This window comes from Sparus aurata, chromosome 2, assembly GCF_900880675.1.
Source record: "Sparus aurata chromosome 2, fSpaAur1.1, whole genome shotgun sequence".
Classification (NCBI taxonomy): domain Eukaryota; kingdom Metazoa; phylum Chordata; class Actinopteri; order Spariformes; family Sparidae; genus Sparus; species Sparus aurata.
In genome coordinates, this window is record NC_044188.1 from 3,478,369 (window position 1) to 3,491,017 (window position 12,649).

Below are 12,649 nucleotides of genomic sequence, written 5' to 3' on the forward strand. Positions count from 1 at the left end.
AGACCTTTATTTTGAAAACGAACGGAAGCAGCTTTAACCTGACTGGGCTGAGTGTGTGTTGACACGCTGCCAGCATAAACAACCATTAAAAGCAGAGTCGCTGCTGTGTGTCCGCAGACTGAACATGGAGAAGGAAGAGAAAGAGTCGCCCAAACGGTGAGACTGGTTTAATTCACTTAGACAGTTAATGTGTTTTTTTAATCCGAGATGTCTGCTCATTTTGTTCTCTGTACGTTAACTTCCCATAGTTAATGTGCAACATATTGTTTGTGTTTGATTTAGATTCATGGCTCTAGCTTCCCGTTCTGTCTCTAAGTGTCAGTTGTCTGCAGCCTCTCAGATAGTGTTGCAGTGTTGTTATTAAAGCTGCTCAGCCTTTGTTTGTGTTGCTGCTCTGCTTCATGGATTCATATTTCATGTCGGATGATTCAAAATGTCCCGCAGCCACAAACGGCGGGTTAACACGGGGTTTTCAAACGCTGGTCAACATGCTAACAATCGTCCGTTGTCCTCATCCCTATCCTGACCTCCATGACAGCCCGTCGGCCGTTTGTCTGTACTTCATGTCAGTTATTTTGCCGTTACCTCGCTTGAACCGGAAGTCGTCTGTCCGCCATCTTTGCTAGCCATCTCCAATTCTCGTATTTGTGCTAGTTATAGGTTATAGGCCCAAAAATACTTTTTCCCGTAAGCTAACATTGTGTAAGACGCGTCTGTAAATTAGTGGATACATTTTTTTTAGCCTCACAATCCCCGAGAAATGACTCGTTTCACTGTCATTCAGTCCAATAACATTTGGAAAGTCTACAAATGCCGATAGCCATTTCGGTCGGCGGAAGTCTTTAGTGCGCATGCGCTGTGTGGAAGTCCACTGAGCAGTTTTCATAGGAATGAACAATAATAATAATTTATTTAATTTATATAGAGTCTTTCAGGGTACCCAAGGACACTTAACAAAGTGGAACAAACAAAACAAAGAATGAATTGATAAACAAAAAAAAACATATTAGATGAACGAAATAGAAAAGTTGATTGATTTGATGGATCTAGAGCTGAACGTGGCTCTGCTTCGAAACCTGTGTCCACAATTATAGGTCCATGCTTCACCCGGTTCTGACGTTTAAATCAAAACCGAGCTGAGCTGATAAAAACCCGGGTCTACTTCCAGGTTAGTTGGTGTAAGTTACGCATTCCCATTGTATAGATCTTAATGGGTTTAAGTGGGTTTCTGACCAGTGGAAAAGAGGTATCAGTTGGCTGGAGTGAGTCCCAAAAAAAGTGCTGTATCTTTCCCCAAAATGAAGGGAAATCAAGTATCTTAAAATCAAAACTCTCAAGTACAAATACCTCAAAATTGTACCCAGATAAATGTGCTCAGTTACGTTTGAAATGAAATCCAAAATCTCAATCTCAACCTAACTCTGCTCACTTCATGCCAAACTCGTGATTTGTTTTTAAAGTCTGGTTCAGGGACCGCCAGAGGTTCAAGGTCGTCCCCAGCAAAAAAGGAGGGCTAGGTTTTTTTTTCCCACTATTATTAATTTTTTAAAGCAATATTATGTAGAAATTGGCATTTTGTGCTAATTGGCGCCTCCCACAGTTTCTGAGCGCAACTCCACCATCGTAAATAAAAATCCCAACTCTAACAGTTTGTCAGTAGGAGCTAACTATGAGCAAAACTCATTACGCCATAAGACAGAACATAACAAAATATTAGCTCATAGGAAATTCAGTCCAGATATATTGATGTCACCGTTCCTCACATCTGAAATAACCAGATGTGAGGATGTGTGTGTTTATTGAGTGTGTTTGTTGAGTGTTTGTTTGTGTGTGTGTGTGTGTGTGTGTGTGTGTGTGTGTGTGTGTGTGTGTGTGTGTGTGTGTGTGTGGAAGCAGCAGTGCAGTGTGTACAGTCACACGTGTCGACACAGTAAATCCTCTCTGTTTCGACACACTTGGTTTCAGTGAACAATATGTTCCAACCCAAACAGGCCGAGCTACTCACAGTTTATTATACATGTCAACAGGGATATGAGACATCGTGTGTGTGTGTGTGTGTGTGCATGCATGTGTGTAGTCTGGTTTTCCTTCCTTCTTCTACTGTACATTTTGTTTTCCTCTGCTTTTATTTCCTCTCACTCTGGACACACTGACTCTCTCTCTCTATGGTTGAGGACACTTGAGGACATCGTGTTCTGCACTGCTCATTATCCTCAAACGTGCAGGTCACGCACACACACACGCATACACACACACACACACCACACTTCCTGCACAGATTGTAGTGCGTTAAGAAGCTGAAGGCGTGTGTTTATCTGATTGTCTGAGTGTGTTTGCCCTCTCACAGGAATGCTCCTGCTCAAAAGCTGCTGCTTACATTCAGTAACCACAGTTTGTTCCCTCTCTCTCAAACACACACACACTCTAAAACACCCCCACACACACACACACGCACACCTCTGTTTGTTAGAGAGCAGGACACGCTCAGGTTGGTTGATTAGAAATGGTCACAGAACAGTGTGTCCCCTGAAGCTCCTCCCACCCTGCAGACACACAGTGTTGTGACTGTTTGACAGATCTGTAGTTTTATTATTAGCAGCAGCAGTAGTAACACTGTGAGCATGAGCAGAGGCAGATGATTTGTTTGCATTGCCTACCATTTCTATTTAAAAGCAACTACTCCACATATATGTCCATTAACAGTCCAGATATATTTCATATAACCAAACCTGCACAGTGATCAGGCTGCCCGGGCTGCGTCATGTTTGTGCAACAATCATTAATCTAAATAGCTGCAGATGATGACGTTTTTTTGTTTTGTATTTTTTTGTATTAAAAAATACATTATTTATATTTTATTAATCCAGCAGCCAGGCATGTGAAGTTTAAACACACATATATTTCCCCCCAAAAAGCTCATGGCAAATTTAATCCAAAATGGGTATCAAACCAAATCCCTCTGGCTCGAACGCTTGTATGCATATTTCTACATGTGTATCTGAAACTATGGCCGATAAAATCAGGTCACGTTTTTTGTTCCTTCGAGAAATGTCTTGGCTGCAGTGACTCTGTTAGCTGAGTGTGTGTTTGAGTCAAAGCCATACTGTGGGTGAGCTGTAATAAATCTGCTCCCTCTGTGTTTATGTCCTCAGTGGAACACTCTCCGCTGCCTCTTTGTGCTGTGAGAGGTTTACTGTTTTCTCTCCTCGTCACTGAAAACATGTTTCCGTTCACAAACTTCACTAATCCCAGAACAACTATCCCTGCAGCGATCCCGAGCGTCCCAGGTGGATTAACTGTTCACTCTGTCTTACTGAATGAGAGGCTTCAGTCTGGGAGTGTCTCATGTTGGCAGGAACATTGTGTCCTCCCGTCTGACTGCTGACAGACAGAGGGCACACACGGTGGCACCGCTCACTGGTGTTTGATTACACTGTTGTTTCACGGATCCAACATGTGATAATGTTACATCATCTGACAGTAGTAGCAGTCTCTAATCCCTTTTGATTTCTTTATTGTTCTGTTCATTCAGCCTTTACTTAAAGAGGCTCTGTGGATGTTCTGTGTTGGGCTGCACGCTGGTCGTTTGTTTATGTTAACAGGGAACATAAATATGTGTTGTAATTGTTCTGATGGGGCCTCGAGGTCATTTATATGTTGCGCCAGTATAATCTTTAGTCTTTTAGTTTAACAACATTAGAATGACTCTTAAGAGCTGCTACTCTGGATAGCAGATGCTTACCTCCTCTCCTTCTGCAGCCAATCAGAATCCAGTAGTCTCTGGGCTTTTGTATATGTTGGTATGTGACATACTGGACAGCAGCAGTTTGTATTGTGTCATGTGCTGTGTCAGGCTGTCTGGCAGCTGCTGCTTTAAAGTCACAGCTGAGACGTCCTTGTTGATCAGGCGTTTAGCTGCTGTCCTTTTTTCATCTTGTTCTGTGATGTTTGGTTATTTATTTATCTGGAGTCCAGTTTGATGTCTCCGATCTGGAGATCTGCTGGTGATTTAACGATCAGCGGCTTCTGTCTTAGATAACTGCACATGAAAGAGTTTTTATTTTGAAGGTTCAGCCTGATGTCAGTCTGTACTCAAGCTGTTCAATCTCTGTTTACAATCTGATGTGATGCATATAAATCCTGCTTCTGCCTCGTCAGCACGTTTTCCGACTCGGGCCAAAGCGAGAGGGAAGAAAAGACAGCGAGGGAGGGAGGGAGGGAGGGAGGGAGGGAGGATCTGGACAGTTTCCCAGTGGATGAAATAAATAACATTCTGTTCTCTTTACTTTTGGACATTTTGGACATCACCTCTGTTCCCACAAAGAAAAAAAACAAACATGGAGGAATTTGTTCTGAGCTGAACTCTGAAACAGTCAGAGGTCGTTATGTTTGACTGCTGCGGTTCCTGAAAGGGAGTCGGGGTTAGAGATTTTTAGTTTCCAGAAAAAGTTTCCAGACTTTGAGACTCTTAAAGGGCAATCATTTAGGTTGTGGTTGTTGTTGTAAATACATAATCATATATGTCCCTGTAAATCATGTCCTTTGTCCATTCTCTTCCTCCTGTCGGTCCAGTTCGGAGCAGAGGAGGCTGCGTTCTCGTGATGCGGCCAGATGTCGGAGGAGCCAGGAGACGGAGGTGTTTTATGAGCTCGCTCACACTCTGCCGCTCCCTCGCCGAGTGTCCGCCCACCTGGACAAATCTGCCATCATGAGAGTCTCCCTCAGCTTCCTGCAGATGCAGCGCCTCCTCCAACCCGGTAAGAAACCGTCTGACCTGAAGAGTCCACAGTTTTTCTCACTTACTGAGGAATTATTTAAAGTTTTTCGTCTTTGTTTTGTTAATGCAAATTTAGGATGTAGGCCTCAGATTGCCTCTTGTAAATTAAGGAAAACTCTTCAGGAAGAAAACTCACAGATTTGTTTCTTGTTTTTTTTTATATCCAGATGTTTTAAAATGAGCACAGACGTGGCAGACACGCCTCTGTAGTACATAGTGAAAGTCTAACGCGTCTCTTTTGTCCTTTATCTGCATCTCCCCTTTATTAGTGACAGTTTCGATAGTGAAATCAATCAGACATCACAGGCTGCTTAATGGAAAAGCAGCGCGCTCAGATGTGAGAGCAAAGTAACGAACTCATCAATAATAAAAGAGACAAACCAGCTTTTTTTTTCTCAGGCAGCAGAAATGAAAATTGCATCAGGATGTTGAAGTGCTTCTGCTGACAAATGATTCATTAAAGGACATGAGGTTTATTTTACTCAATTTATTGAAAAAAAATGGTAAAATAAAATATGGAGTCAGCGTGTCCAATCAGTGGAAAATTGTGCAGTTCAAAGGTGTCACAAGTAAACTGTCGTCCAGAAATGTTGCATAAAAATAAAGACTTTAAACTACAAGAGATTCAAGTTTCAACCTGTCTAATGTAAACATCACCTGGTTGTGTTTTACTTCAGGTGAGAAACGGGATGAGGAAAAAGCAGAAGAAGAGGAGGAGGAGGAGGAGGATCCAATGGATACTTTCTACCCTGAGGCTCTGGCCGGCTTCATCATGGTGATGACAGAGGAGGGAGACATGATCTACCTGACGGAGAACGTCAGCAAACACATCGGCATCGCACAGGTACGCCAGAATTTCAAAAAGCAGAGAAGAATTGGTTTAAGCCTTCTGATGAAAGTCAGGATGAACATGTCTGAGGTGGCTGGCCCGTCGTTTGGTGCTTGCCGTCTTTTCCTTTTAGCTAAATGTCAACATCCCTCTGGATTAATTGGAGTAGATTCAGATCACCTGCTGTGCAGCTGTGGAGAACAGCTCCTAATTAATGAGTGAGAGAGATTTGATTTCATTCAAGTTGGGAAACTTTAGAGGGACGTTAAGTAAAGAAGCATAATTCAGTTTCATAATCATTGTAGAGGCATTCAAAGAGCCGTTTCTGTTTCTTTAAATAGACTCGCTGTTTTTACTGTAAGCCACCGGGACCATACGTGACCCGTCCTGAGAAACTCGAGCAGAGAGAGTAGCCGTCCCTAAAATCTATTCTGAGCTCTGTTTGAGATCAAGTTTATCACTGGAGCACATCGTTACGATAACTGCATGCCGAGCCGCAGCCTGAAATGAGCTGTCATGCTCTGATTTCCTAACTCCCAACCACTGACCAGCTCTACAGTACACACACAATGACTCAGTTCTGAGAAATAACTTCAGATTTTTCTTTTGTTTCCGACAGTTGGAGCTGCTGGGTCACAGTATTTATGACTTTGTTCATCCGTGTGATCAGGAGGAGCTCAGAGACCTGCTGTCCCCACGTCCAGGTCAGACTCTGTTTATTATTGCAATAGAAACCAAACATGAAGCCCAGACCTGTGTCAATGTTCAACACACACCACGTCTTTGGCCAAGAAAGAAATAGAAACACAACACTTTTGTTTTATCCCCATTTTTTTTAAGTGAAGTCAAAGATTTTCCTTTTTTTTTTATGAACAAAAAATTATTATTTCTCTGATTCTGAGCCCAAATTTGTTAAAATCCGTATTGTGACCAGTTCAAATCCCACCGGTGCAATAATCATATTTAATCAGCATATTGATGCACCACAGCTGTCAGATTGTACCAAAAATGTTGTGCTCAAAGTCTGAGAGATATAAAACCCCTCTTTACTTTAATATCTCAAAAATGGGAGTAAAACTGAAAGTGTTGCGTTTTATGTATTTCATCTTTGACATTATTCTGGGCTGGTTAGTGTTAAACCATCAGCCTGCACCACATATAAATGAAGGTCAAATAGTTTTTTGTTTTACAAAGGCCGTCATTTCACCAGTCGCTTGGTCAGCCAGCGACTGGTGAAAGCTGGACTTGTTTTTGTGCTTCTGATCAACATTTCCGTGAGCTCGCTGTGTTAACTTTGTCCGGTTTCTTTCAGGTCTGAGTAAGAAACTGCAGGCGGAGCAGTCGAGCGAGAGGAACTTCTTCCTGCGAATGAAGAGCACTCTGACCAGCAGGGGGCGCACCGTCAACATCAAGTCTGCTGCCTGGAAGGTAAAGATCAACAGAGACCGCCGTATAAAGACCGGTGTTGTCACGATACTGGCAGATCTAACTTCAGGGAATATATTTGATACCATTTTTGACGCCACAGTGAAGAACTGATACATAATTGAGAGTTTTATTGAATCTCTGGTTTAATCCTTCGGTGATGTTGAAACAGGAGCTCTCCAAATTCTTTAAAAGTGTTTCACGTTAAAGAATCTGAAACTTAAGAGGCGTAATTATTATTTAGTAGAAGAGATTTTGGACCTGCTGAGCCTGCGTCAAAGCAGAACGTGAAGGGATGGAATAGTGTTTCACAATGAAGTTTGATGTGCCAGTATTTATTACAACACATTTAATAAAGACACACACACACACACACACACACACACACACACGGATCACTCTGTCCAGCCAAGAGCAGCTCGACCGTGGACTGAAGTCCAGCCCAACAGATACGAGTGTGTCAGTGTGTGTCTGGCAGTCGGCCCGGGTCTGTTCAGTGTACTTGGGTCACACACTTGTTACAGTACATGCACACTTCTGCACCTACTGCAGAGCAACAGATGTCCACTTTGTGTTTCCTAATGTCTGCAGTTGTAGCGGACAGGAACATTTTCTTTGTGATGATCTAAAGTTCTAGAAGGATCCGCCTCCTGCAGAGATATTTGTTGGCAGCAAAGCTGTTAGACGGAAGCCTCAGATACAAATATCATCAAGTAATATAAGAAGACTTGACCTATTTGGCTATCGGAGGCAAAATTTGACGCACACAGAAATCTGAAACTTTGGACTATGAAGCCTCAGATCAGATATTTCCTGAGTGCATTTTGCTAGAAATGCTACTGTAGGTGTATCTAAAACTAAAAATCGCTCCGTCTTTAATGAGCCTCCTCTGTTCCTCCAGGTTCTCCACTGTACAGGTCACATGCGTCCGTTTGGCGGCGGCTCTTTGTCGCCACCTGCTGCCAGAGTGACGACTCTGCTGTGTGAGCCCATCCCTCACCCGTCCAGCGTGGAGTTCCCTCTGGACAGCTTCACCTTCCTCACCCGCCACAGCATGGACCTGCGCTTCACACACTGCAAGGGCAGGTGAGACGACTCATCACCTGCTGCAGGGCTGTAACCGACCCTGACCTGTGACCTCTCTGTGGATGGGAGTCAGGAGGAAAAAGTTTCCTCTTTGTTAAGCAAAAAGGAGCAGAACAAGAGAGAGATGGAGATGTCTGGTTGAAATTATAATTCTCCTGTTTTTCTTCCATCCGTCTGTTTCCAGGGTGACAGAGTTGGTTGGATACAAACCTGAGGATCTGATTGGCCGCTCGGCCTACGAGTTTCATCACGCACTCGACTCTGATCACGTCAACAAGAGCCTGCACACACGTGAGTGTTTATGTTTGTTTGGTAACGAGAGAAAAGAAAAATCTGTACTTTTCTTACCTAAACCTGAAGCAACCCGTCCGTAAACAGTATTTATATAAACATGTTGAACTACTTTTTAGTCACTGAGTTTCTGAATTGTGTCTTCAAAATGTAAAGGATGGAAAAAGAGTATTTAGCGTTTTCACCGTCTGTTTGTCTGTTTATTTTTTCTGTCTGAAGGACTGGAGATGTTTCAGTCCCACAGTGGCGCTCAGAAAATCTTAATTAGCAGTTGAACATCAAGGTTTTGGTGTTGCATAACCATAACCAGATGGTTTTCTGTCCCGTCTCTCTGTAGTGCTGTCCAAAGGTCAGGTGAACACCAGACACTACCGCTTCCTGACGAACAGCGGCGGCTTCGTCTGGGCCGAGACGCAGGCGACCGTCCTCTACAGCAGCAAGACGTCGCAGCCCGAGGCCATCGTCTGCCTCAACTTCATACTCAGGTACTTTAAAAGCAGCCAGGTCAAATCACATGACTCGAGATGATGTGGTTAAAAAAATAGAAAATAAAATGGAGAACAAACTACGTCATCATCATCATGGTCGTCTTCTGCTGCAGTGCTGTGGAGCAGCCGGACGTTGTTTTCTCCGTGGAGCAGATCCGCAGTGGTCGGGCTGAACCCTGCTCACCACAGAAGTCCGAGGCTTGTGATCCTGAGTGTGAGAGAGTCACCATATCCAGTCAGACTGAGGACGCAGCTTCAAATCGCTGCAGCGCTGCGCCGGAGCTTCTCCAGGTGGCTCCCAAGACCGGAGACACTGATGTGCCATCGAAAGGTGAGACAAACCTGAGAGGTTCAGTCCCTTTCTTCATCGCCTGTGTAGATATTTGTTGGTTTGATTTCACAGTTTTCTGAACTCTGTGTTTCTGTCTGTCAGACTTCGTTGAGCTCTCGTTCCTCAGTCAGTCAGCAGAGAACAACCCTCAGGATTTCTGCACTCCACAGCTGCGACAGCTCCTCACACCCATCTTCGACCCCATCACTCCCCCTCCATCATCATCATCATCAGCTTCATCACCAGCCTCCTCTGCTGATCTTGAGCCGGTAAATAAGAGCCTTACATCTTTAAAAACTTTGAAAGTATAGTTCTTTTTTTCTGATTTGACAGTTTACTCCATCTTTATTTTGCCTCCCTCAGAGCTCTTGTGAGGACGAGGTGGTGATGGACACGAGCGAGGTGGAGAAGTTCTTTGCTGTCTGGACAGAAGACAGTCAGGAGAAAGGACAGGAGGTAAGAGCAGCACGAGAACAATAATCATACACCACTCCTCAGATGTTAGTGCTCCTGATACATGCACCCATATCCCTACTGAGCAGTGCAACACCTTCATACCTGCTTTTCTCTCTGCTTTAACTTCCTGTCCGTCTTCTCTCAGGACACCGAGCCGATGGATCTGGAGTTGTTGGCTCCCTACATCTCGATGGACGATGACTTCCAGCTGACCTTTCTCAGCAATTTGCCGGAGGAAGGCGAGAAATGGTCGTCGCCTTTGTCTGAACCCTCGTCTGCGACCCCGGCTGTCAAAGAGAGTAGAAAAAGGTACGATAGGTCAGGTCCTTCACTCAGGAGGATCAGTTTAATCATCACATTTGATAAGTTCATGATTACATAATTGATTTTAGAAATGCTGTCATTTGAGCATTTCACCCCAAAATGAAAGTATAAAACAGTTTAGAACTAATTAATGCAAAGTTGTTGTTTACACACCAACAAACATTGTTGTGGATGTAAACTCTGCTCATGTTGCATCTAGTTTTTTTGTCCTGAGGGTGGCGCCAGAGGAGCGGTCATGTCAGATACTGACGCTTTGAGATGTTCTGTCGGGTCGGCCACCAACCCAAAGTGTCAGTGTTTGACAAGTTGTGAATTCCAGTGCAGAAAAATAGAGTGATAATAAAAACAATAGAACAAAATCAAAAGGGAGATAGCTGGGAGGTTTTCAGTAGCGATGCAAGTGTGCAAAGAGCAACATGTACACAAGAATATCACTTTGTGAACAATCTAAAACATGTAAAAGTTTCAAATGTAAGTCTAAATGTTCTGTTCCATGATCTCTCCGTGTCCGTCTCATGTGTAGGACTCGTCTCGCAGATGACGAGCTGTCGTCCGAGCTGATGGTTCAGGACAAGCGACAGAAACAAGAAGCTTCCTCGATAGAAGAGGAACTTCTCATCAGCCACAGATTACTGGTTAGTGGCGGAGGAAATCTGTTTATCAGCACATTTTTAAAAAAACGCTGTAGTGAATGAAATTAACCAAAGACAGATCATCAGTCTGCGGCCGAAACTTTCCACTGATTCAGCACGTCCAGTATTCTCAATGAAACCGTGACAACCAGACTTGTTGTTTATTCTGACTGTTTTTCGACTCCATCTTCAGGGCTGCCTGGACGAAACCGACCAATCAGATTTGTTCCTTGGCCATGGACCGGCAGGACCGAGCAGACTGCTCACAGACAAAGACCCGCTTTTAGGAGGCGTTCAGGGACTCTGTGACACTGCAGGTGAGATCAACACACAGTCATGTTTGAGTTGACAATAAAATCAGTAAAAGAATCGGTGATAAATCGTTGTGATCAGCTCAGTTCTGCTCTACTCTATCTGGTGACATGACGCCCCCTGCTGGTCGTACTGGGAACCCACAGCTCTTATAACCAGTTGTCCAGGTCTCCACCTCCTTCTGCAGGTCGTCAGTAAACTTTAGGTTTGTCCTTCAGTCTCACGGTGCTCGTTTCTGTCTTGCAGCGCTGATGAGGGACATTTTCACGCACCGCCCACCGGACCTGTCGCCGCCTCTCTCACCTATGACCTGAGCGGAGCCCTTAAAGCAAGAAAGAAGAAAAGGAAAAACAATGCAAAGCACCACAAGCATGTATGCACACGAATATAAACTCACTAACGCTGCGTAACCGTGATGTGAGGTCGGCCGTGACCTCGCCGCCTGTAGCTGAACCAGGACGCTCCCTCATGTCGGGTTGTTGTGCGACATGTTGGAGCGAGGAAGCTGCTCGCCCTCCTCGTCACTCGTTTTCCTTCTACATTTACACTTCAGCATTAATTAAAGTGTGAAACAACTGAGTTCAGTCTGTTTCTCAAGATGTGAAAGAGACAAATCTGGAAACGTATTTCTCCGAGCAGCTCAGTGAAATCTGCTGCAGCTTTCATCACTTTTAATCCGTTTCTAATGAAATATCAGTGGCATCATTCAACTCAGTGACATACCTTTTGAATCTTTTTATACTCTTCTGTCAAACCTTTCTAAAATGATCAGAAAGCTTTCTGAACTGTTATAACTGTTAAAGTGTTCCTGCGGTGCCTGGTGGGTTTCTGATTAACTTGCTGAATTCATTATTAACGACGAGAGAAACGGTAGAGTTGACTTGTTTATGTACTTATAAGAAATGTAATTAAGCACTTGTTCATTACATTTATGATTGTAAGAATGTGCCTCAGCTCATGAGTAGAAGTTGACTCGTATTATTCAGTTGCCATGTTTGAAATATTGCGACGCTACTAAACTGAGATGTGAAGGATCGTTTTCATTTTACATTTAAACCATAAAACTGCCTGAATATAATGTTTATATCAAGCATGTTCACTCGTCTAAAGTTCTCTGTAGGGCTGCGACTAATGATTATTCTCACTGTCGATTATTTTCTCGAGTTGTTTGGTCTGAAAACAAATTAAAAAAAATTAAAAAATCAGTGAGAAAACGTCTTGATTTTCAGTTTTACTATCAGGAGGAAAGAAACCAGAAAATAGTCACATTGAAGAAGCTGGAATCAGGAAGCTTGACCTTTTTTTAAAAAAAAAAGAATAATTAGATTATCAATCGTTGCAGCTCTTGTGCTCTTTTTCTGTTACCTACAACCAGAACCTGCTCTTAGACTCCCAGGTGATTTTAGAATTGGGAAGAAAAATGTAATTTTTTTATGTGTATCCTGTTTGTATTCTTGAATAAATAAACATGTTGAAACAAAAGTGTGTGTGTGTGTGTCATAAAACAATGTGCTGAAGTAACTGTCCTGTTTATGGTTCAGTTCTCTGCGTGTTTATCAATGGCTTCATCTTCATCATCCGCCCGTCCGACCACAGCTGACGGCCTACAGTAAACAGAACCGCCTCCTTCTCCTTTTCATTTCCTAACAGAACCTCAAACCAACTTCTCATTTTGGTCAAATTCCTCAAATGCACCCA

General features: G+C 43.4%; 1 protein-coding gene across 1 annotated transcript; it reads left to right on the forward strand.

Annotated features, from left to right (window-relative positions):
- On the forward strand, positions 1 to 12,433 carry hif1al (hypoxia inducible factor 1 subunit alpha, like). Its single transcript, XM_030399422.1, has 15 exons — positions 1 to 156; positions 4,573 to 4,757; positions 5,455 to 5,621; positions 6,226 to 6,310; positions 6,919 to 7,034; positions 7,933 to 8,117; positions 8,302 to 8,408; positions 8,746 to 8,893; positions 9,010 to 9,227; positions 9,330 to 9,496; positions 9,591 to 9,683; positions 9,829 to 9,992; positions 10,531 to 10,642; positions 10,833 to 10,956; positions 11,198 to 12,433. Exons 1-15 carry the CDS (start codon positions 125 to 127, stop codon positions 11,263 to 11,265), a joined length of 1,971 nt encoding a protein of 656 aa, XP_030255282.1. The 5' UTR covers positions 1 to 124; the 3' UTR covers positions 11,266 to 12,433.
- The last annotated feature ends 216 nt before the right edge of the window (positions 12,434 to 12,649 follow it).

Excerpts from the sequence above, each read along its gene's own strand:
- hif1al (XM_030399422.1), top strand. The coding sequence starts at position 125 with ATGGAGAAGGAAGAGAAAGAGTCGCCCAAACG. Across the intron at positions 4,758-5,454 it reads GCAGCGCCTCCTCCAACCCG|GTGAGAAACGGGATGAGGAA; the intron begins GTAAGAAACCGT and ends GTTTTACTTCAG. Across the intron at positions 9,993-10,530 it reads GTCAAAGAGAGTAGAAAAAG|GACTCGTCTCGCAGATGACG; the intron begins GTACGATAGGTC and ends TCTCATGTGTAG.